At 41.6% G+C, this 26,906-nt stretch overlaps 1 protein-coding gene and 1 non-coding gene across 2 annotated transcripts; one reads left to right on the forward strand and one right to left on the reverse strand.

Annotated features, from left to right (window-relative positions):
- The first annotated feature begins 21,248 nt into the window (after positions 1-21,248).
- LOC141649816 (uncharacterized) lies at positions 21,249-26,681 on the forward strand. The gene is made up of 5 exons (XM_074458492.1): positions 21,249-21,581; positions 21,699-22,021; positions 22,526-22,886; positions 22,959-24,203; positions 24,630-26,681. The coding sequence occupies exons 1-5, from the start codon at positions 21,249-21,251 to the stop codon at positions 26,679-26,681; spliced, it is 4,314 nt and encodes a 1,437-aa protein (XP_074314593.1).
- LOC141650847 (small nucleolar RNA R71) lies at positions 21,621-21,727 on the reverse strand. The gene has a single exon (XR_012546859.1). It is a non-coding gene; the product is annotated as a small nucleolar RNA R71 (small nucleolar RNA).
- Positions 26,682-26,906: the final 225 nt, after the last annotated feature.

Genomic DNA, 26,906 nt, shown 5'->3' on the forward strand with positions numbered 1-26,906 from the left:
TTGGAAAATGTGTCATCAACAATAGTGCGATCACGTGATTTAAAATCATAATTAAATCTCATATCAAGAATACGAAAGGGATGATTCTTTATATAGTCAACTGATCATCATTAATCGGTAATGATTGGCTAACTAGAGTTTGACATTACTGTCGTATGACGGTGGTGATCGGTTGATCCCTTTAGGTCACACCTATAGGATGAGGCCCAAATAGATATTTAATTAATTGTATGCGATACAGATTGATTAATTCCTTAATTATGGGAGTGCGATTTTACGTCTTATTGTAATGTGATTAAATAAGATTTAATTTAGTAATTAAGTGTTAAATTGCTAAATTAGTTGAGGTTTTATATAAATTTTGAGGTAGAGGTAATTAGTTATTTAAAGTTACAAGGAGTTTTAATTTTAACTAACTAGCTATTATAGGACCCATTATATATTGATATAATGGTAGTATATAACTCAAAAGTGGAGTGTATATTATATTATTAATTATAATATTTAAGTGTTAAATGATTACATTAATAATTAATTATGTAAGATAGTTAAACATATGACTTATAAGCATTTGTGGGACAAATGATAAAAGGCAAAAATGGACCCAAGAGGACTCCATATACCCGGCCATATAGAGCAAAAGATGCTCAAGTTTTGTCTTGTTCATTTGTGTTGGAATAAAGTGTGATTGTGACACTTCTATGACACACCTTACATAAATGTTTCCTACACTCTACCCATGATAAACAAACAAGTAAAAACAAAAGGAAAAGAGTCCCCCTATACATAGAGCCACCGGTTTTGTGCTCTTAATATGAGCACTTGTTGCTCATTTTTCCTACTCTTGTTTTTGCTTGTTTTCACTTCATCTTTCCTCATATGCAAAATCATAAAAACACTCTAAAATACTAATACTCTCCAACTATTACTAGAGGTAGTAATAATAGAAATATTAGTAATATTAAGGTAACATTTCTACTACATATCTAGTTAATATTAGTAGGAATTTTTGGGTTAAATCTTGGGTGAAACTTATTGGAGTGTCTTCTATACTTAGAGTATTAGAAGGATCATCCATCATATTAAGCTCAAGAACAAGTGAAGGAAGGTGACCTTACTTGTGCTCATATTTTCGAACCAACCATCAATGTAAGGGGCATTGTTTTTCTCATAAATCTCTTATTTTGTTATGCATGCACTAGATCTAAAGAACAAATAATTAATAAGTTAATTAGTTCACTATTATAGGAGTCTAATAATAGGTATATGAACCTAACAAGTGGTATCAGAGCATGTCATATATTCTGGTTATTGTTTTTCCGAGTTAAAATGTTAACATATAAAACTAAAAATTTGTGATTTATATGAGTATGCCACGAAATAATTATGCATGTCATATATTATGGTCCTAAAACTTTTTTAGGTCATTTTTATGATTTATGGAAATTTATAGCTCATTATAATGATTTTTAGTGATTTTATTACATTTTTATGATTAAAATGAACTTTTATTCACTAAAATAAGTTAACCTTTACTAATGGCCGTGGTATTTTAGTATGACCTCACATGAATATTTTATGTATTTCATGTAAAATATCATATTAATGTGATTAATATTTCATGATTTATGAATTTTTAGTGTAAAAATGGCATAAATGGAGGTTAAAATGACTAAAAATGGTTAAACTTACTCTATGACCTTGAAAATTTTATATGACCTTACATGAATATTTTACAAGTGGTGTGTAAAATCTCGTATTAATTGGATTAATATTGCATGATTTATGATTTTTATGAGATAAAAATGGATTAAAAGAGGTAAAATGGTTAAAAATAGTTAAACTTCGAATCAGGCCATGAAACTTTAATATGTTGTCACATGTATAAGTTATACAGTGTATGTAAACTTTGAGATGAAATGATCTCATTTTGCATTATTTATGAATTTTTAGAGTAAAAATGGCATAAATAGTGACTATTTTAGCATAAATAGCTAAAACATATTGCATGGCATGAGAAAATTATTTTAGGTTGCATAAATATCCCACTAATCATATCTAAGGTTGTAAAATTAATTGGATTGATTTTTGGATACTTTAGATGTTTTATGAGATAAAACCGATAAAATGCAACTATATTTTCTCAAAATTAATTCGAAAATTTTAACCATGATTTTTGACATTATGAGTGTCATGGAAATATTCCATAATATTCAAAAATTTAAAATTCAAATTTTGAAATTATTGTAATTTAAGTTGGATTTATTTCATATATATTATGATTTTAAGGTCAAATATGAGCATAAAAATTAAATCAAGTTGAATTATTGTCAAAAATTGAGTGATGACTAATTTTTGAGTCATAAGAGTGTTAGGATAATTAACTTGAGCTTAGATGTGATTTAAGTGTTAATTTGTGATTTTAAGAAGTTACGATCACGCATTTCCATAAAACCGGCTTATATAAAAGATATAAGTTAAATAGGGCGATTTGGCACATAATTTGGTATGATAGGTACATATTATAATGCTGCATATTTCAATTGTTGAACGTCTTTTATTTATATAATTTTGAATTATGTAATTTAATCTTAGTATGGCCTTAGTTTAATCGATATTACCCGTAATGAAAGGGAATATTGATTCGGTTGTAATTTAATGTGATCTCGTATCACTTTTATTTTACTAGTTTTTCCTTTTTACAAATGTATAATAAGAATAGTTTTGTATTTTTATTATTATTTGTAATTATGGAGTTTCTTCAAAGACGGTGCCATTCGGAAAGGTGTTCCGACGAAGACGGTGTTCTTGAAAGGTGTGCCACTCGACGATTCAAGGGACCAAAGGAGTTGGTTTCCGAATATGTAATAGATTATTTGATTTTCTATTTTTAGGAAGGCCATACTAGGAATTTTTATTATTGCTTTGCATTTCTTTTAATATGTTATAGCATTGCCAAATCGCCATAACAACACATGCATATCATATTGAGTCATCGACCGTGTCAATTATAATTATCGTAGTTCACCGCTTTAGTTCACTTAAAACGTGATAGATAATAAATTGACAAGACCTCTCAGATATAATAATTGAGAAATAACCTTACCAAATAGTAGAAACCATGAATCCCAATTTCATAAGGGAGTTAATCCGGCTTCACCGTAATACAAACCTTGTTACGTTGGGTAAGTGGGTAATAAAATGTTATTACATCGAAATTTGGATTGAGCTCAACGGAAGTATTCATGACCGTAGTCGCATGTATTCCGGGCTAAAGATGAAAATTAGAGTAATTTTTATCGACCGAGAGTTCTAGAAGTAGAATCGATTAAGAGGTTAATCCACCGAGTTATATTAATAAGGGGTGACTCGGCTCACCGTACCCGTATTAATATGAATTTGGATCTCGGAATCATTTATAATAGTTAGGTAGAGATCACTATATAAATGCAATACTTATTTACAAGTATTATTAAAATGGTAGATGTTAATTATTTCCTTCATTTCCGTTTTTGTAGTTAATTATACGCAATGAATTCATCTAATACTCCTACACCAATCACCATTGATACGTGACTCCAATCATTCGATGAGAAGTGCTCCGAGTATGACAATAATACGATTAGAGAATTACGCGTTGACATTGTTCATGATGGAAATTTTTGCTTCTTTACCACCTCCACACCACCCACTCCAATATTAATGCCCACCACTTTGGTAGGAAAATGTTGTGAAGAAAATTTCAGTAAACCAAGGGCATCCTTATTTGAAGAAACAAGGAGAAATATTAAATTCAGTGGGAGTTCTAGCAAGAGTGTCCTTGCAAATGAAAGGAGTATTGGTATTGTTAAAGGGAAGGCAAAGATGAGGGAGAAACCCAAACCTGATAATGAATTGGAAATGGATAGTGGGACTAACAAAACCAAGACCAAGAAGGGTGCCCAATCCTATGAGGAATGTCATTATTGTAATGTCATGGGCCATTGGAAGCGAAATTGCCCCAAGTATTTGGGAGATATCAAAGTTGGACTTATTACTTCAAGTGGGACTTGGAAATGTGGAAAAGCTAAACAAGAGTGATAAATCTCCGACAAGGAAATGGAGCTAGGGTAGTCGCCACTTCAAGAGGGACTTATGTACTTGTTTTAGTTAATATATTTGAGTTGTAATCTACATAATTGTTATTATGTACCCACCTTGTCTAAAACATTATTTCCATTTCTATGTTAGACATGAAAGGATTTATTTTGTTGAAAATGGACATGGCTGTGAGCCATGTTACTTATCTTTATGATATACAAATTTTAGACACTTCCAACTCAAGCAAATATATCTTCATAATACGATTCAAAAGACTCATAACTAGTAATCCAAAAAAATTGTACATTTGGCTTTTTCGATTAGGTCACATAAATAAGAAACGCATTAAAGGCTAGTGTTGACTAGATTTAATGAACCATTTGATTTTCAATCATATGGAATATGCGAATCTTGTCTCCTTTGCAAAATGATTTGTACTCTCTTTAGTGGTAAAGGGACACGAGCAAGAAATTTGTTGGAACTAATACATGCCGATGTATGTGTTCTAATGAGTATCACCGCAAGGAGAATTTATGACTACTTCGTCACTTTTACCAATGATTTAAGTAGATATGGGTATATTTACTTAATCAAATAGAAAGTGAAGCATTTGAGAAATTTAAAGGAATTTCTAAATGACGTAGAGAACTAATTGAACAAAGTACTAAAGCATTACGATCCGATCGTAGTGGCTAAGATCTAAGTAATAAATTTGATTTATTAAAGATGGATTATGACCTAGTGTCACTACCCATAAGATCATACTAATATGAGTCAGTTTGAGTTATTGAACTCAATTTTGGGAATTTGCAATCCAAAACGGACAAGTAATTCTAGACGGATAGTCAACCAGGAAATACCTGAAATAAAGAGTCTATTTATCATATGACATGGATCAGACTGACATATTACATGTATCAAACTGCCATGATAAGGATGGCCTTTTGAAACCTAATGCATAGTCTAGATAAACTCCTAAATACTCCACCATATATATGTTTGTATCTCACAAAGCTATCTCTCAAGAAGATAGATGTATTTCTGAGAGATAGAGTGGGAGTAGATTGGATCGTTACAAACATGTCTTATAGTGTTACTTTGTAAAAGTAATGGAACTATAGAGTGGGAGTATAGTTGAACTATAATCTATAAAGATAGAATGGGAGCATAGTTCAGTGGGAGTTTAGAGCACATGTCTTATTGTTAAAATATTGCTTTGAAAAAGTGATGGTATTATGACCTTATCCTATATCGACCTTGTTACAAACGAGCCATAGCATTACAATCCGATAATTGTTACTCAAGAGTAGATTTACTTTAAAGTGAGGGTCTCTTTAAAGGTAAATAGAGCTTTAGAGTACTCAAATGCATAAGATTGACATGAAGATATTGATCAATAAACTATGTTAGGAATTGTCGCATTTCATTTTAATGAAGATTGGCAAATAAAAATTCGCTTTTCTTAAATGGGAATTTAGAGAAGGATGTGTTTGGAACACAAAACCTTAGATAAAGATTTAAGAGTCCTAACATCTTATGCGTAGCTTTCTTAAGTGATCCTAGAATGGTCTTAAGCAAGCATTAAAGGATTATACTTTTTCGTTCATGTGATAATAGTGAATGGTTTCATTCACATGATTGAAGAATCATGTTTATACATGAAGTTAAGTGAGAGCCAGAATTATTTCTCCATGTCTTATATCTTGATAACATATTACTTATTGAGAATAATGTACCAATGCTCTCTTCTGTGAAAGAGTGATTGGAAACTTCAAAAAGGGTGCAAAGTATTCTAGATTTTTGAATCTATGTGAGAGTATATTGGCATAGAGTTGTGAGTCTTATGATGATAAGATCTTTCGTATCTGTTAAACATCAACAAGGTTGAATAGGTTATTCATGTTGATGAAAGTGGAATCACTATGATGGAATCATAGTCGTTCACTGAACCTATTAAGTTGTTGATTACATGAGATCGATTGCTAATGTTTTCACCATTAGAATGATCATGTATGCCAACAGACACACATGCCATAATGTGATATATGCCTAGGGCATGATAAGTCAATAACAAGATAATTCCCATCATATGGCTTGTGAGAGCCTTAAAGAACATTCTTGAGATTCTTGAGAAGAATTAAGGATTCGTTCATATGTTTGGATGATAAACTAAGTTAGGTGTTGAAGGGGTTGCACAAACTTTAGTTTCCAAACTTAAAGGGATTTGTTGAAATCCTATGATGTCTTATTGACTCAGGAGTAAGATACTAGAAAAGTGTTTTAGTTTCGCGCATTGCAAATTCTACAAAAGGACTCTAAGTAAATTGTGATAAAATGGTCAACGTAGGGATTAAGGGTGAATCCCTCTACAAATGACTTTATCACAAGTTATGTGATAACAGTGGGAGCATCTTTCAAGTTAAAGAGCCCAAGTCTAGTAAGAAGTCTAGACATATACTTAGATAAATTCATGTCATTAGAGATGACATTGAATGAAAGGAAATAGCAATTAATAAAGTTGGAATATATGGATATAGGGTATATCCACTAGCCAAACTTTTATTGCATTTTAACTAGTGTTAATTATACACTAAAGATTATAGGATATGAAGTAGTAATAGTGTATTGACTATTCATATGTGATAATCGCATTTATCGTTTGAGTTTCATTAAACTCACCCGTTACCTTGTCGTATCCAAATGGGTTGTAGAGACAAATTGAACCTCATTAAAGTGAACTGGATTGACATGGTTGTAGATACCCAGTATCTGCTGAGACTCCGACAAACACCCGATGATTATCGGACTATAACATGTTTTGTAATCGCGGCGTTTGATCGACAGTTTGTATACAACTTTACGTCAGAAAACTTAAAATGACTTCGAAAATAAAACATTTCAAAATATTTCAAAAATACCTGGAGTGTTTAATGCATGACGACGGGATCGCAATGACACTAACTAGAGTCAAAACCGACAACGGACCAAAAACCGACTCAAAAATTCAAATCCCGACTCCAACAACGAGTCAAACCGAGTCAACCACCAAAAACAAAACATTTCAAACCTTCTACCTTAAGTTTTCCCGGATTCATGTTGGTCAAGTACCAAACATGTGATTACAAAACCTAGGATAGAACAAATCATGATTGCGTTTGTTGTGAAAGTGACAAGACAACTTGAAGAACCGCGACGTGGCTCGCGCCTCTTTGAGCAGCCCAAGTGGCCACGTCGCTCAAAACTCACACAACCACTCATTTCCCTATAAATACCCCTCAAATGCCCCCCATTTGAGACTTACGCGAGTGTCCGCCCCCCTCTTTTCTCCCTTAAAATTATCGACTCGACTACTTAAGTCACAATCCGACGCGTGTTTACGACCTACCGATCGTAAATACAAGCCTTACACATTGTTTGGTACCGTCATCGTGCATTAAATCACTTGACCGAACATTTCGACCACTACACCATCACTAATATTAAAACACTCTTTTTACTTACCAAAACGGTTTTAAAATGAGTTTTTTTCGATCAAACGAGTTGTTACACTTACGTCGGTCACTCGCCATAACCAAAAATGTAAGTATGAGGGTGTAAAAATCCTCTTTTATTATGTTTTCATTTGTTTCATGACTATAACATGCTAAAACGTGCATAACATGAAACAAAACATGGAATAAACGAGCCAAAACTGATTTTTGGTCTGGGACGAGAGGCCCCTTGGTTGTAGGCTAGCCCGCGCCTAAATGGGGTATCCAGGCCAGAGGTCAACCATGTTTGTTCTCGTCATTTCCCTTTAATCCATTTTCATATTTGTAATCGGTTTTCACCATTTCAAATATTTTCAAACCCTTTTTATTTCATCTTATTTGTTTCAACCATAAAGCATTCGCCTAAATGGGGTATCCAGGCCAGAGGTCAACCGAGTTTGTTCTCGTCATTTCCCTTTAATCCATTTTCATATTTGTAATCGGTTTTCACCATTTCAAATATTTTCAAACCCTTTTTATTTCATCTTATTTGTTTCAACCATAAAGCATTTTTCACCCTTGGTTCCTCATACCATGACGGTTAAATCCGTGTTTCAGTGATAATATTTGGTTAATGACATTTAAAAGGTATTTTAAAACCTTTTATTTCATTTCTTTACATTTCTAAAAACATATTAGTCACCAACAAAAAGTCATCCTTGGTTCTACATACCATGCCGGATTTTAACCCGGGTACGATGATGAGTATCGACTAATTACATTCTAATGATCTTAAAACAATTAGTTCATAATCATTTTCAAAACTATTCATTTCAAGTTTGTCAAATCGAACCCGACACCGAATATTATCAAAATAATGATGATTATTCGAGTCCAGTTCTTCAAATCAACAAATGCGGTCTAAACGACCCTTTCAAATCAAACCAGGTTCAAATACCCATCTTTTAATACGTTTTATAACGTTTTCTAAAAAGTCAGAACACGGCACATAAATCGTGGGCTAACCCGCGCCTAACCAGGCCCTCCATTTCTCATTTTCAAAACCAGGGAGAGGCCCCTTACACCGCCGGCTGGCTCGCGCCTCATATAGCCGTCTGGTACAGGGTCTGTTCCCTTCCAGCATTAGTCTAGGACGATCCCGACTCCGGTTAGCCCGGATACAGGACGGATTAGATGACTATTTACTCGTTCAAAATCATGTTTGCAAAATACCAAGACAAATGGATCACGTTATGCACCCTAAACCTAATACGGTAAATGGATGTTTAATTTCCGTCTTGCATGTAAATCAATCATTAATCCAACTCGACATCTTATACTTGATACTTGGATTAAATTAACCGACTTAGAAATCTCTCACATGTTAGGTTTAAATTATTGGATGTGCATTCATGCATCTAAACCGTTTTATCAACTTTTGCATTCAACCAACCAAGATCGATCAGTAGAGGCCGCTACCGCGGGTGGGATTGGGTGTCTGATTAAAGGGCTTCCCAATACGTACCTTCACCTCTTACTCATAAACTTTGGATAGTGGACGGCCTTATCCAGGGCGTACGAGAGTCATTCTAGAGATAGGATGCTAAAGAGGGACGATTTCCTTATCTTTAATACCTAAGTCAAACGCTGCTTTGTGCTTCGATTTGACCGAGGTATGAAGTGGAATTCAAACGGGTTCCAAGCATCCCACAAATGCTTGGTGGCGACTCTGAACATCTCTAATCATTTTTACGCCGCCGAGCGTGGCTTTCAATAGAACGCTGCATGTCTACAGATTGGCTGGGCGTGCAGGTGGCCCGTGACCGTGGACCGGTAGGTGGACCCCCAAATCCACAGACCGAGACGTGGCCTATGTCCACAGATTGGCGACTCCGCTAGGGATAACTAGGACACTTACGTCTTTGTGATCCCTAGATGGTGAGACTCGAACGAGGTCTTGGTTGGAATGCATTAATTGATATTACGGTCACGGTCGGGTTCCTTGTCCGGGCCCACAACCTAACCCTTTTCGACCAATTGGCTTGTCTCGTCGGCGTGAGTTTTCTCATCCCCGCGTTTCGAATCCCGATTGAGTCAAGCATACCATTGACGTTACACATTTCTGTTTCGTCAAAGAGCTTTCATCACTTTCGAGCACGAGGCTAGGGCACCCTCCTTACACATTTTGTTTGGATTGGTATCCCTCTCGCAAATCGGGGTTTGATTGCTTGGTGTGTAACCCACCCTTCTAAGCCAAAACCCGTGTCAGCATAATGCATAATATAATGAACTGTGAGTGCTTATGTGCTACTTGATCATAAGTCCTTCCGTGTCATTTTTACAAAACTTTCAAAATCACCTTTTTGCGCCGTTATAATGGCCGTTTCAAACCTCGGTCTTTCACCGACCGTCGCACGCCTTTCTAGGCCGTCGTAATGACGATTTTCAAACCCGGTTTTTTATAACCATTTCAACACGCCTTTCTAGGCCGTCGTAATGACGATTTTCAAACCCGGTTTTTATAACCATTTCAACACGCCTTTCTAGGCCATCGTAATGACGATTTTCAAATCACCTTTGTTTACGCCGTTATAGTCGCCGCGTCTAGACATGGATTTTAACCCGTTTCGCGCAGACAATGGCTCGTTCAAAACCCGGGAAAAGCACACACCCTTTTCTCGAGGCACTTTCGAGATCCCGAGGACCATGCGCCGTCCCCGAGACCTCTTCAAACATTTCAAACTCGATTTTCAAAACATACAATTTTGAATTTCAAAATCGTCTTGGGAAACAATACACTGTTTTCCGAGCCGATTCAAACTCAAAACCGTCTTTTCCAAATAAACTTAAGACAACCCTTTCAACTGATCGACTTGCGGAGATCTTTATCTTCAGAAGCCGTCCATAAAGCGACAAATGAATCTTTTTGAAAATTTCTATTTTCGAAAACTTCAGTCCACCATTCCAATTCCGCCTCGTGTCTATCGAGTCGAAACAAACGTACTTATGGGTCTTTACTTATGAGTCGTCTCACCACGAGACCCGTCCAATGGCGTCGCGCCGTTATGTTGGACTCGTGTCAAAGGTTCGGTCAAACACCGTCACGTCATAAATCGAGTCAGCACCGAGGAGCCACACACGGTCACCCTCGTCTTATTGAGTCTGATCTCGTCCTTTGTGTTGTCTGCGTTCAGTCTTTGAACCGTGTCGGATTGAGTTGTAATGTGAGCCGTTTTTCTGCCTCAGAGACATGGCCCCGTCTTCAACTTCGTCCAACAACAACAATGATAACAACAGAGATGTCACGACTGATCAGCTGGTCAGCCTGCTCACCGCTCTTAAGGTCACCCTGGATCGCGTCGAGACCTGTATCGATGCCCTGGAGAACAAGGAAACTGGGGAACATAATACCCCACCTCTGACTGAAAATGAGAAGAGGCTAAAGCTCTTGGAAGAACAGCTCCTAGCCCGGGGCAATAATATCCATCTTGAGAACAACCGAAGGTTCGAACCTGTTGGGGACCAATTACCTGACAACTTTACCCTAACTAATGTTCCTAAGTTCAAAGGAGTGGAAGACCCGCTCAATCATATCCGTGCCTTCAAAGACTACATGGCCATTAAAGGGGTCAAACAAGAACTTTTTGCCCGGATCTTCCCCTCCTCCTTGGAACCGATCCCTCGTCAATGGTACTACTCCCTTGATCCGAAAAACCTTACTACTTAGGATGAGGTCGCAGTTGAGTTTGCCAAACAATATGCCGACAATGTCGAAATCCAGGCCAATACCCGTACTCTCGAGGTGCTAACCCAGAACGGCAAGGAAGGGTTCACCGAGTTCTTAACCCGTTGGAGGAGGGTGAGTACTCAGGCGGTCGATGGCCGAGTGAATCAACTTTGGTGGAAAAGTTCGTCAACAATCTCCGCCCAGTGTATGCCAACTTAATGAGGTATCAAAATATTAAGACCTTCCAGGATCTGCAAATTCTGGGGACACGCATTGAAGATGAACTCCGGAAGGGTGTCTTGGCCAAGACCACTGGCAGAGGTTACCAGGGATCCACATCAACCGGATCTCGCCCTTACGGCCAAACGAACAAGATCGATGAGGTTAACCTCGTTGAACCATCTTCTAAGAAAGCTGAGCACCCCCAGAGAGTGTTCACTAATATAGGGTCAACTTACGCAAGTGCTCTGAAGAGGCTCATGGACCAAGGGAAGTTACAACCAATCGGACCCACCGCGGATCCGACCGGTGCTAAGAAATCCCGCTTCTGGAACCCCAACGCCTACTGTCAGTACCATCAAGGGAAAGGGCATGATACTGAAACCTGCTTCAAACTCAAACACATCATCCAGGACATGATTGAGAAAGGAGATTTGCCTCTACCCCCACCGACTAAGCCAAACAACAAAACAAATCCTCTGGGAATCCACGCCATCTCCGACGATGAGCCCACTCTGGACTGCTCTCACCTCATCCTTCCAGTTGATGATGAGGTGAATGCCTTGGAAAAAGATCTGTAAGATGGGGTGTTCGTGTTTAGTGCTGCCACTATGCTCACCATGTTCCAACAAGTTGAGGAAGCCATAGCCAGTCTCTCCGAGAGAATCACCCGACTTGACGATGCCTACCGTCGACTTATGTTCAATCCTCTACCACCGCGCCCAAGGGAGAATACCCCAAGCGTTCAAAACTACCCACACCAGGATGGATTGCTCCCGCAACCATTCTGGCATGCACCTCATGAAAATCACCCTCACAATAACTACCCTCATAAAAATCACCCTCACAAAAGCTACCCTCACAAAAATATTCCTCACAAAAATTACCCACCGAAGAATACCCCTCCAAGGTGCCTTCGAGATCCTGAAATTAACGGCATCTGGAGAGACGATGTTGAGGATGTCTATATCATCCCGGGGAAAGAGAAACGGGCGAAAGAAATCGGACACCTTACCCGATCCGGACGCCCCTATCAGAACCCGAACAATCCGACGGTCGTTCCAACAACGAATGACCAAGTCGTCCCGGAGGCAGACACTCAACCAAAGGCTCCTGAAAATTTGATCCTCAAACAGCTTCAGAAGGCAAAAGCCGAGATCTCGATCTGGCAACTGATCGCAACGTCCTTTGAACATCAGCAGGCTTTGCTACAGGCCTTGGGAAAGCTAACCGTGCCCTCCACCTCTTCCCCAGAAGAAATAGTGGCACATATGACGAGGGACGCCCCTGATCTGAACAACCCAATCGTCTTCTCTGACGAGGATATCCCTCCGTTCGGAGCCAATCATAACCTGGCCCTGTACATCACCGTACAATGCCTCAACAAAAATGTACCCATGGTCCTCGTAGATGACGGATCCGCGGTGAATGTCATCCCTCTCAAGAATGCTCACAAGATGGGTATTAAGGATACTGATTTGGTCCCAAGAAACCAAGGAATACGCGCCTACGACGACACTCGTCGCAAGGTCGCAGGGCTTATCACTTTGACTGTCGCAACCGGACCACTGGAAAGGCAAACCAGTTTTCAGGTGGTCGGCATCGACGCCTCTTTCAATATGCTCTTAGGACGTCCCTGTATTCACGCCGTCAAGGCGGTTACCTCGACTCTCCACCAGAAAATCAGGGTCCCCTTCAACGGGAAAACAATCACAATTCCTGCTTCCCCGATCAAAGCTGTCATGAGAAAGGGAATAGCCTCCCAAGCCATTGAGGAGGATGATAACGAAATGTGGGGATTCCAAGCTGTGAATGTCGTAACTGATGAATCAATACCCTCTGATTGTTACCCGTTCGCCAACCTCACAGTCAACCGTATCATGATGCGCCAGGGTTACTTCTCGGGTTTGCCGCTCGATCCACTGAAGGATACCTTGCCTCCCTTAAAACAGGCTAAGGTCCCCAACATCCCCTTTGGACTGGGATATGAGCCTACCGATGAGGATATCCAGGAGATGAACCTCCTAGTCCGAAAACGCAAGAAGCACGGAGTTATCCTCCGTCCCTATCATCTGACCCTCAATGGATACTTTGTCCCTGAGGGAGAGTCCGAGCTCTACCAAGGCTTTCCAGAGCCGATCTATGACTCTGTGGCCAAGGCTAGGTACCCGGGAGTGGAAGTCTTCCAGGACTGCTACTTCATCCCCGACAACGTCGAAGCTGCATCAACTGAGTCTCAGCCGTCACCATGCCTCGACGGAGAAGCCGTCACACTCCTCTTTGGGGAAGATAACATCAAGCGCCTCGACTATGAGGACATCATCAACATCGCCCTAAAGGACAACCAATTTGATCCCACCGCCTTGATTTCCGACACTGACTCGGAGAAAGCTACCCAAGGCTGGAGGAAGACCGTCAAGTGGACCGATCGCCAAGGCCGCATTCTCAAGATCACAACTGGAGAAGGCCCTATGTTCAAGAAAGGAAGTGAAGAAGGATCTGAATATGAGTCTGAGTCGGAGTCAGAGTCTGTCATAGCTCCTAACACTCCTGATGTCCCAGTCAAGGTCCCCTTCCCGCTATTCTATCACAAAGTCGTGGCTGATTCAGAGGCTGGGTCTACTAGGGTCACCCCCACTTCCATGAAAGGTGACAACCTGGAGCCTGTTCCAGGGGCCGCCTCCTCTGTTGTGTCGCCTATGACTAACCACGAAATGTCTGTCCTTTCCGAGCTTTTCGCTCATGTCAACTTAATGAACGCTAAGTTTGCTTATGACTCGTCTCAATTTAACTGCAATACAATTCTGAATGACTATGAGGAATTTGACTTGAGTGACTAACCACCTCACCTAGCCAAAGAACTTGACAAACGGGAAACCAGAACCCCCATCATTGAGGAGACCGAACCTATCAACGTAGGAACCAACAACACACCTCAAGAACTTAGGATAGAGACAACCCTGGACCCCTCGGAAAGACAACAGTTCATTGACCTCCTCCACGAATACAAGGACATATTCGCCTGGTCCTACAGAGATATGCAGGATTGTGAGGGAGATTGCGAGCAGGATACCCATTAAACCCGGAGCTAAACCCGTGAATCAGAAGCTACGCCGGATGCGTCCTGAATGGGCCCTGAAAATCAAGGAAGAAGTGGATAAACAGTTCAAGGCTGGTTTCATCAAAGTGTCTGAATACTCTGACTGGGTGGCCAATATAGTGCCCGTACCAAAGAAAGACGGAAGAATTCGGGTTTGCGTCGACTTCAGGGATCTGAACAAGGCAAATCCAAAGGACGACTTCCCTTTGCCACATGTTGACATTCTGGTGGACAACACCGCCGAACATGCTCTCCTATCATTCATGGACGGGTATGCTGGGTACAACCAGATTAAAATGGCTGAGGAAAACATGCACAAGACAGCATTCACTACACAGTGGGGTACATATTGCTACACGGTCATGCCCTTCGGCCTCATCAATGCCGGAGCAACTTATCAAAGAAACGCTACCACCCTCCTACATGATATGATGCACAAAGAGGTAGAGGTATATGTTGATGACATGATTGTCAAATCAAAGAAACGGGACGGCCACATCAATGCCCTCCGGAAGTTCTTCGCTCGTCTGCGGAAATATAACATGAGACTAAATCCTCAGAAGTGTGCATTCGGGGTCACCTCCTGAAAACTCTTGGGACATGTCGTCAGCAAAAGAGGCATTGAGATTGACCCAACCAAGATCAAAGCCCTTCAGCAAATGCCTCGGCCTAAGAACGAGAAGGAGATTCGGGGATTTCTCGGTCAGGTCCAATACATCAGCCGCTTCATTGCCAAGCTCACCATGATTTGTGAACCAATATTCAAGAAACTTCGCGCCTCCGATCATACCGATTGGGACGACAATTGTCAAAAGGCCTTCGACAGGATAAAGGAAATCATATCCAAACCTCCTGTACTCATGCCACCTCAACCGGGGATTCCTCTATCCCTATACATGACTGTTACCAACACGGCCATGGGAGCTATTCTAGCGCAAACAGTCGGCGGCGAAGAACGAGCCATCTATTACATCAGCAAAAAGTTCATTGAGTACGAGACGAGGTATACCCAACTGGAGAAGACATGCCTTGCCCTAGTATGGTCAACTAAAAAGCTGCGGCATTACATGCTCAGCTACACGATCCACATCTACTCCAAGATGGACCCGGTTAAATACATCTTCGAAAAACCCGTACTAAACGGAAGGCTGTCTAGATAGACACTCATGCTATCCGAGTTTGATCTCAAGTTTGTACCCCTCAAGGTTATCAAGGGAAGAGCAGTTGCCGATTTCCTAGCTGAAAATCCCGTCAACGAAGATCTAACGACCGACACATGGTCACTTCCTGATGAAGACATCCTTTGTGCCGACTCCGACGCATGGGACCTATACTTCGATGGTGCATCTAATCTGAGAGGCTTCGGGGTAGGAATCCTTCTAATATCAGCAGAGGGAGAACATGTTCCGATCTCGGTCAAGCTAGACTTTATCGTCACCAACAATGCCGCTGAATATGAAGCATGCCTCATCGGCCTACAAGCGGCCATCACACTTGGCATCAAGAGGCTGAGGGTCACGACGATTCCTCGCTCATCATCAATCAGGTGTCTGGATCATGGAAAATCCGATCTGATACCTTAGCTCCCTACCGAGCAAAGATCAATCAAGAGGCCGAATTCTTCGACCAAGTTGACTACTTCCACTTGCCACGAGAGGAAAATCAATTTGCTGATGCCCTGGCAAAACTTGCTGCACTCGTCAACAAACCTGACGACATGACATCGATGCCCCTATGTGTCGAGAGAAGGAGCGAGCCAGCTCACATTTGTGCCATCAACGAGGACGAGGAAAGCCATGATGAACCTTGGTACCAAGCCATCCTCAACTACAAAACCAAAAATGAATACCCTCCCAACTTTGACCAAAGAGGACAAAGAGCCATCCGTTTACTTGCATCACAATTCGTGATAAACCAAAACCAACTATACAAAAGAACACCCCAAGGAATTCTCCTTTGCCATGACCATCACAAAGCCAAAAAAGTCATGAGAGGGGTCCACGACAGAGAATGTAGCCCTCACATGAGCGCAATGATGCTTACTCGAAAAATCACGCGGCTAGGTTACTACAGGACCACCATAGAAGCCGATTGCCATAACTACGTCAAACATTGCCACAATTGCCAAATCTTCGCCAACATACAACACATACCACCATCCCTTTTATACACCATGACCTCACCATGGTCGTTCTCAACCTGGGGCATCGACATCATCGGGAAAGTCAACCCGGTAGGCACCAAGGGGCACTGCTTTGTCCTCGTCGCCATCGACTACTTCACCAAATGGGTAGAAGCACAGTCATATGCAGTATTGACCGCCAAACAAGTGGCCAAGTTCATACAAAACAACATCATCTGCCGGTATAGGGTACCCCATGAATTCATCAGCGATCAAGGCTCTCACTTCCGGGCAGAAACTCCAGCTTTGCTGGACAAATACAAGATCAAACGACATCGATCATCCCCCTACCGTCCCCAAACTAACGGAGCGGTGGAGTCAGCTAACAAAACTCTTGTCACCATTATCAAGAAAATGCAAGACAACTACCGCGATTGGCCGAGCAAACTCCCATTCGCACTCTGGGGATACCGAACCTCCATTCGAACACCTACAGGCGCCACGCCCTTCTACCTAGCATACGGTATGGAGGCGGTTCAACCGGTAGAGTTAGAAGTCCCTTCTCTACGCATCCTACTGGAGAGTCAAGTCCCTGAGGCGGAATGGACCCGTCAAAGGTACGAGCAACTCACTCTTCTCGACGAGCGGTGACTCAACGCCTTGCACAACGTCCAGCTATACCAACGACGTATACAACGGGCATTCAACAATAAGGTTAAACCCAGGAATATCCAGTAGGGCGACTTGGTCCTCAAGTCAGTTCGAGCACCATTACCCGTCGATCCGAGGGGGAAATTCAAACCCAACTGGGCCGGGCCATACCTGGTCAAGAAAATACTTTCGGGGGGCGCAGTGAGACTGAGTGACCTAGATGGGGAGGACTTTACAAACCCGACCAACCTAGACCAACTCAAGAAATACTACCCTTGAACCGTAACAACCAACGACCTAGCCTAGTTTTACAACTAGCAACCACATCAACCCTCTTCAAGTCAAGTTCCTCAATGCGTTCTGATTTGATATTGCATGTTTTATCGAGTCTAAGCTGCGGCACCTTGCCCGTTTCAAAGGTCCTTTGATCTGTCAAAGGCAACATCCATTTGCACTAAAACAAAAAAAAAACCTGAACTACGAGCATGGTTTGATTTCACCTCTTTAGGTGGATATGTAGGCAGTCCCTCTTATGCATGAGGGATACAACCACAAAACCCAATCAAATTTACAAAACATTTCGAACTACGATCATGGTTTGATTTCACCTATTCAGGTGAATACGTAGGCAGTCCTTTCTTACACAAGGAGGATACAACCATTCCCACAATCAAAAACAACCATCCCCACATACAAAACATCCCCATCAAAACAAAAAAAAAGAAAAAGGAAAAACCATTCCCTTTCCCACAAAAATACAAAATAAGCCTTTCTCCCTTCCCACAAAACTCCACTTTCCCAAGTGCAAATATTTAGGATAATTCGAATCGAATTGCCTTCACCAAATGGATGGAAGAAACAAGCGTTCACAATTTTTGACATGGGCAATCCCCTTATTTAATTAATAATGGGAGGGATTACAATTCCAACAACAAATAAAGCTCGACGAGTCTAGAACTTGTCAAAGCTAAGGTGTCAACTAAAACACCTCACATAATAAAACTAGCACAAAACGCACAATAACTAGCTAGTACAACATAATAAAAAAAACTCACAATAATAATACAACATAATAATAAAATGGGTAATGGAGGTCTTCACTCTTCCATTCTACCCTTGCCTTTTCCCTCGGGGTACATCTTCCTCTTGTTCTTCTTGTTGGCTCGCCTGACATGGATTTCCTCCTCGGAACGGATCCTCAACGGATCTAAGATGGCGACGGCCTCCGGTCTAGCACAAGACCCCATGTTCGACCCAAAACGAGCCAATGCACGGCTCACCATACTCTTGGGACCCGAGCTTCTCCTCTTCGGTGGCCTCATCACATTGGGGCTAGCTCCATCAACATAATCCTCGAAGAAGGCACGGTTGGCCTTGCCAACCTCTCGATACTTCAAGTCGACAACCTCGTCCTTACGAAACTTGGACCTCTCTTCCAAGGACGGAGCTCGTGACCACTTGACATAAGCAGGAGTCACCCATGTCGTGGCAACGGGGTTTGGTACCTCCCAAAGCGGCCGAGTGGCCCACCACCTTTCGAAGACCTCCACAAGCTCGGAGTTCCGGAAGACATTCTCTTGAACAAGAGTATCTTGAGCGGGCAACTTTTGTTGACGCCCCATTTGCCTCATGAGTCTTTCGGGATAAATAAAGGAAGCAACCTTCAAACCCACCACCATCAAAGAACGAGGACTAGCACCCGAAGCGGGCAACCCCGTGAAGGACCTCAAGTGCCACCACGGCACCACTGATGAATGAACATTCGGCCCTTTTTACCCCTCCTTTTTGCTAATCTTTTGGACTACTTAGGCACGATCTTAGGCCTTTTTCTTGCATTTTGCTCCATATTCCCGCTACTATCAATTCCGGTGCTCTATTGTAGGTAATTGAGCTAGCTAGAGTAAATTTGGGAAGAAACAAGGCACAAGAGGAAGATAGCAAGGAAGAAAGAGGAGGAAAAGACGAAGAGTGACCCTGAGCCGGGTAGCCGGCCGCCGGCCGACCGGCGGGCTGTCATATTGCCAATTTCGAGCTTCAAATTTGGGATTCCTCGGCGCCGGATGGGCCGCCGGCCGCCGGTCGACCGGCTGGCGTTCACTGCTACGCGTGTTTTGTATTAATTTCCCCTTTTTGTAACTTAAGTAGGAGGACACTATAAATACCCCCAAAATTTGGTGTTTTGACACATAACCCTAGATCTGAATTATTTCCCTTTCCAAGTTTCAAACTTTGTTAATTACTTCACTAATCTTTCCCTAATCATTCCCTAATTAGTCTAGTTCTTCAATTAATTAGTAATTGGAGTTGGGTTGTAAGAAGAATTGAAGGTTCCTCCTTCTTTGATTTTCTATCCTAATTCCTTTCTTACTATTTGATTGGTATTATTTCTCTCCTTATTTCCATTTGTTTACATTTTGTTCTTCCTTCAAGTTTTTGATTGTTTATGTTAAAAATTGTTGTTGTTGTTTGTTTGTTGTTCTTATTTTCATCATTGTTCATCTTTGAATTGTTCATCTTTCCTTTGTCTCTCTTTTATTTGTTCATCCTTGGTTAGTTTTCCTCAAAGACTTAATCTTTGAGTTGATTTGGGTAAAGATCGTGTCTTTTAGTTTAATAAACCTTGTTATTAGATTAAAATCACTTTTCCTCATAATTATTGTTGGATTCTTGCATGCTTGGTTGTAGAAATTCATCTTATCACCATGTTTATGCCTAAAGACTCTATCTTTGTTGTTTTCCTTGCCTCTAAAAACATGATTAGTGAGTAGTCTCCTTCTAGGACTCGGTTTGACCCGATATGGGTAACTTCACTAACTAATTGTCATTAAGGCTAATTTGTGGGGGAAATTGGTGAGGGTAGTTTAGAGGAATTTGCATGCTTAAGGTTTGGGTTTTGGGTAGTGTCAACTTGTGACCCTTGTCCACCAACGGAAGTTGGTTAGGTTGTAAATTGGATACCCGAAATTTAGCCTTGTCACCAACTAAGGTTGAGACCGGAAGGGAGAACCGAGGGAGGGAGCCTCTTAGCTAGTGTTTGAAATCGACCTCCGGAAGGGGGAGTGGGATGACCCGGAATATGATGAGGGCTTAATGACCTTGACCATTTCCTTGATCTCCTTGGGAAAATGCATGTTCTTGGGGTTGTCGGGTTTTGAGTTAGGGAGACCGGCTTTCGAACCCGGGAGGGGGGTTAGTCGGAGTAGCTAGTGTCCTAGTGCGAGACCGGAAGGGAGGTTCTAGGCGAATTAGAGCCATCTCCCCCTTACCTTTCTACCCCTCTTGATTAGCCGAGACGATTAGTATGCGGAATTACTCATATTCATGTCGGACCGAGTTCTAGTCTTCCTCTTTATTTGATTTATCCTTTATCTTTAGCTCGTTTTTATCTTACCTTGTCTTTAGTCTTTAAATTTGATAGTTTAGTGCTAGTTTGTTACTACCCTCTTTGTTATCTATCGACTTAGCTAAGCTCAAGAATATAGACAATTAGTAATCACCCCTACTCCTTGTGGATCGACCCTCTAGAGTGTACAACGATAAAATCGTGCACTTGCGAGGTTTAACTTGAGACCATCAAGTTTTTGGCGCCGTTGCCGGGGAGTACGGCTTGATATTAATCGTTTTTGTTCTAGTTTAGACTAAGTCCTTTGTTACTAATCCTTTCTTTCAAGTGCTTAGGTCTTTTGCATGAGTAGGCGACAAAGAAGAGGTCAACCAACATATCCTATTGATCTTGAAATTGAAGCTACGGCAAGAAGACTTAATTCATTAAGAAAAAGGGGTTTTCTAGATATACCACCAATTGAAGAAGCTAATCACCAAGAAGCTACCGAAGTGTTTGAAAATCCTTTTGGGGTTTTAGAAGAAGAGCCTAACACCATGGTTGAACCGGTTCCGATAAGAGACACTATGGCTCCTAAGCACATAGTCAATCCAAGCATCCAAAGGCCACGAATTCAAGCTAACAACTTTGAGATTAAAAATGCCTTGCTCAACCTTGTTCAAGACAACCAATTTGGAGGAGGTCCCTTGGAGAACCCAAATGATCATTTAAATGATTTCCTTGAAAATTGTGATATGTACAAGTCAAATGGGGTCTCCGATGATGCGGTTCGCCTTAGGTTGTTCCCCCGTTCTCTTAGGGGTTCGGCCAAGGATTGGTTGAAGAATTGTGACCCGGATTCCTTCAAGACATGGGATGAGTTGGCTTCGGCATTTTTGAACAAATATTTCCCACCCTCAAGAACGGCCAAAGTCAAGAGTGAATTACAAAGCTTTACTCAAGAAGAGGATGAGACCTTATATGAGGCATGGGAACGGTACAAGAAGCTCCAACGGTTATGCCCACATCATGGCATCTCCGAAGCCGAGCTAGTGAACAATTTCTACAAAGGGTTGACTCAAGACCTTAGGCTTTCATTGGATGCGGGATCGGGGAAAGGTGCCTTAGACATTTTGGGGCATAAAGCGGCAAAGGAACTAATTGAGGAGATGGCCTCAAGAACTATGGAATGGGGAAGTGATAGGCAAATGAGGAAGGGCAAAAGCAAGGATTCTAATTCGGTTTTGAATGTGGAGGTAAAGGGTATGCTAGATGAACTCACCCAACAAGTTGCTTTGCTAAATTCAAAACCTAAAGGCTCCGATATGAGGCAAGTCTTGTCTTGTGAGTTGTGTGGTGAACAAGGGCATACTCCCATTGGGTGTCCCTTGATTGCACCCCTAGGTGAGGAATGCTATGAGCAAGTAAATGGGATTTGGGAGTCAACTAGTGCAAGGCAAGGGTTCAACAATAATAACAACAACCAATTTGTCAATGGAAAAAGAACTCACCCTTTCTTATCTTATGCTTCACAAAACATTCAAAATCCCACAACTTCCCAACCTCAACAACAACCAAGGTTCAATCAAAACTCTCAATTCCAAAGACAAATCCCACCCGGATTCCAAGGAAAACAATTCATCACCCAAAACCAACAACCATTTGGAGGTTTCAAGGGGCAAAATTTCAATCAACAACAAACCCAAAATTTCCAACCACAAAACCAAAACTTCCAAACCCCTCAAAAACCATCTTGGGAACAAGCTTTTGAACAATTGGTTATTGCAAATCAAAAATCCGACTCAAAGCTTGATAACCACATTGCCTCACAAAGCCGGGTGAATGATGAAATACGGGCATCACAAAAGGCTACGGAAACTCATGTGGCCCAAATTTCTCAACAATTGAGTCAATTGGCTAAGTTTCCGGGTAATACGGTTAACCCAAGGGAGATGAACGCGGTATTTTTGAGGAGTGGGAAGCAATTGGAGGAGGTTGAGAAATCTCCTAAGTGGAAGAGAAAGAGGGTGACTAATGAAGTTGTGAAAGAGCACCCGGTTGAAATTGTGAGAGATGATGAAATTGTGATGGAGAAGTCTAAGGAGGTGGAGATGGTTGATCCTCCGAAGCAAGATGAGCCAATTGCAACTAAGGCCAAAGAATGTACTCCACCACCAAGGGAGTATGTAGCACCGGTACCCTTTCCACAAAGGCTTGCAAGGCCTAGAATTGAAAAGAAATATGAGAAGTTTGTTGAGATCTTGAAGGGAATGAATGTGACTATTCCTTTCCTTGATATGATTACCGAAATTCCATCTTATGGCAAGTTTCTTAAGGAACTTGTCACCTTGAAGAAGAAGAATGGAGAGGTGCAAACCATCAACCTCTCTAAGGAATGTAGTGCTATACTCACTCACACCAACAAGCTTCCTAACAAGCTAGAAGATCCGGGGAGCTTCTCTATCCCTTGTTCTATCCAAGGGGTGGCTATTAAGAGAGCTTTGTGTGATTTGGGGGCTAGTGTGAGCCTCATGCCACTTTCAATATTCAAGAGGCTTGATTTGGGAGATTTGAAGCCAACTAGAGTTTCACTTCAACTTGCCGATCGGTCGGTCAAATTCCCCATTGGTGTGATTGAAGATGTACCCTTGGTAGTTGGGAAGCTTGTCATACCATGTGATTTCTTTGTTATGGATATGCCGGAGGATTACAATGTGCCTATTATTTTAGGCCGACCTTGTCTTGCTACCGGTGGAGCTATGATCGATGTAAAGAGTGGCAAGTTGTCTTTACAAGTGGGTGAAGATAGAGTGGAATTTGAACTCCACAAGTCAATGGAAGCTCCTTCTCTAGGTGACACTTGTTGCATTGTTGACATTCTTGAGAATCCCATGGAGGAGCATGACCCGAAAGCTTCCTCTATGGATCCTTTAGAAACTTGTCTTGTTAGTGGGTATGAGGTCGATGACAAAGATGTTGAGACTCTTGCATATGTATGGATGTTGGATTCGGCTCCTATTCATGAACAAGCTCCCAAATTTGAAATGTTGGAAGTCGGTAAGAAGGAGGAGAGTTCCACGCCTCCTCCTACGGTTGAACTTAAACCTCTTCCCTCTTCTTTGAAGTATGAATTTCTAGGAGATAATTCCACTTTTCCCGTCATCATCAATAGTGCACTTGATGACACCCAAACCTCAAAACTCATTTCTTTGCTCAAAAGGTTCAAGGGTGTCCTTGGGTACACTATTGGTGACCTTAAGGGGATTAGTCCCTCTTTGTGTACTCATAAAATTCTTCTTGAAAATGAGGACGCGTCCTCAATAGAGCCACAAAGAAGGCTAAATCCCATCATGAAAGAGGTTGTAAGGAAAGAAGTCCTTAAGTTACTTGACGCGGGCATTATCTATCCTATTTCGGATAGTAGGTGGGTAAGCCCGGTTCATGTAGTTCCCAAAAAAGGAGGCATGACGGTAGTGCGAAATGACAAGAATGAATTGATTCCTACAAGAACGGTAACCGGGTGGAGAATGTGCGTGGACTATAGGAAGTTGAACAAATCCACCCGGAAGGATCACTTTCCTTTACCGTTCATGGATCAAATGCTAGAAAGATTAGCTCAACACAACTATTTTTGCTTCTTGGATGGCTATTCGGGATTTTTCCAAATCCCTATCCATCCAAGTGACCAAGAGAAGACCACCTTTACTTGCCCATTCGGCACCTATGCATATAGGAGGATGCCGTTTGGGCTATGTAATGCTCCCTCTACCTTTCAAAGAGCTATGATGTCAATTTTCTCCGATTTCATTGAACAAGAAATGGAAGTTTTCATGGATGATTTCTCGGTTGTTGGGAAAAGTTTTGAAAATTGTTTGATGAATTTGGAGAAAGTTTTGAGTAAATGTCAAGAGTCTAACCTTGTGCTCAATTGGGAAAAGTGTCATTTCATGGTACAAGAAGGTGTTGTGTTGGGACACATAGTGTCCAACCGAGGAATTGAAGTTGATAAGGCTAAGATAGAGGTCATAGCTAGTCTCCCACCTCCCACCAATGTTAAGGGGGTGAGAAGTTTCCTTGGTCATGCGGGCTTTTATCGCCGCTTCATCAAGGACTTCTCTAAGATCGCGAGACCCTTGACCGAGTTGTTAGCCAAAGATACCCCTTTCTTGTTTTCTAACCGGTGTCTTGATGCTTTTAATAGGTTGAAGGAAGCTTTGACAAGTGCCCCGATTATACAACCTCCGGATTGGAGCTTGCCGTTTGAGTTGATGTGTGATGCGAGCGATCATGCCTTGGGCGCGGTATTAGGCCAAAGGAAGAATGGAAAGGTGCATGCAATTCACTACGCAAGCAAAACTCTAGATGATGCTCAAACAAATTACTCAACAACGGAAAAGGAGCTCTTAGCCGTGGTTTTTGCAATGGAGAAGTTCCGGACCTACTTGGTGGGAGCTAAGGTTATTGTGTTCACCGATCATGTTGCTTTGAGACACTTGCTCATCAAGAAAGAGTCCAAGCCTCGGTTGATTAGATGGATATTACTTCTCCAAGAGTTTGACATGGAGATTAGGGATAAGAAAGGAGTTGAAAATGTGGTGGACGACCATTTATCCCGGCTAATCAACCTCAATGTTGACAATGGGCTTCCTATCAATGATCACTTGCCCGATGACCACTTGTTGTCTCTAAGTTTGAGTGAAGCACCGTGGTATGCGGATATAGTGAATTATTTGGTCTCCGGGATAATACCACACGACTATGACTATCACAAGAAAAAGAAATTCTTTCATGATGTGAGGCACTATTATTGGGATGACCCATGTTTGTACAAGTCTTGTGCCGATGGGATGATAAGAAGGTGTGTTCCAAGAGAGGAAGCTACCTCCATTATGAGCCATTGCCATGACTTGCCTTGTGGTGGCCATGCAAGCTCCAAGAAGACGGCCGCCAAAGTACTTCAATGTGGTTTCTTTTGGCCCTCTCTATTCCGTGACGTTGCCTTTTATGTTAAAGGATGTGATAAATGCCAAAGGAGCGGGAACATCACAAGGAAACATGAAATGCCCATGAATTTCATGCTTGAGGTTGAGCTATTTGATGTGTGGGGGATAGATTATCAAGGTCCCTTCCCATCCTCATTCGGCAATGAGTACATACTTGTGGCGGTCGACTATGTAAGCAAATGGGTTGAGGCAATCCCAACCAAGACTTGTGATGCTAAAGAAGTGATCAAGCTACTTCAAAAGGTCATCTTTCCTAGGTTTGGGGTCCCGAGAGTCCTCATTAGCGATCGTGGTACTCATTTCGGAGAGAGAGCATTGGAAGCTTTGTTGAAAAAGTATGGAGTGCAACAAAGGAAGAGTCTTGCCTACCATCCTCAAGCTAATGGGCAAGCCGAGATTTCCAACCGTGAGTTGAAGACTATACTTGAGAGAACCGTGAACAAGTCAAGAAAAGATTGGTCCTTGAAAATTGATGATGCTTTGTGGGCCTACCGTACGGCCTTCAAAACACCTATCGGTACCTCACCATTCCGATTGGTGTATGGCAAGGCTTGTCATTTGCCGGTTGAACTTGAACATAAGGCATATTGGGCCATCAAGCATCTCAACTATGACTTGAAGACGGCCGGTGAGAAGAGACTTCTCGATTTGAATGAATTGGAAGAATTTAGGCTAGAAGCCTATGAGAATGCCAAGTTGTACAAGGAAAAGATGAAAAGATTTCATGACAAGCACATAATTAGAAGGGAGTTCAAGGAGGGGGAATTGGTTCTTCTATACGATACCCGTTTGAAGTTCTTTTCCGGAAAATTGAGGTCGAAGTGGACCGGACCCTTCACCGTGGTCCAATCTTTCCCTCATGGGGCGGTTGAAATAAGCCAAGGAGACCGAACTTTTAAAGTAAACGGTCAAAGATTAAAGCACTATCATGTTGGCAATCCCGTCCAAAAGGAAATGAAGACCCTTGAAACCTTTCTAGTGAATTGAGATTTTTCCTTCCTAATCATAAAAATTTGTTGGCTTGTTTACTTGGTCGAGCCTACGACGTAAAACAAGGGCGCTACATGGGAGGCAACCCATGGAATTTGTATATAGCTTGCAATTTTGGTAGTTGGTCGTCACTTGATCATTTTTGAAGCCTGGCGATGGGAAGGAGGGCCGGCGGCCGGTCGGCTGACCGGCGCCGAGGAATCTTGAATTTTGGAGGTCGAA

The sequence above is a fragment of the Silene latifolia genome, chromosome 3 (genome assembly GCF_048544455.1).
Source record: "Silene latifolia isolate original U9 population chromosome 3, ASM4854445v1, whole genome shotgun sequence".
Taxonomy (NCBI): Eukaryota; Viridiplantae; Streptophyta; class Magnoliopsida; order Caryophyllales; family Caryophyllaceae; genus Silene; species Silene latifolia.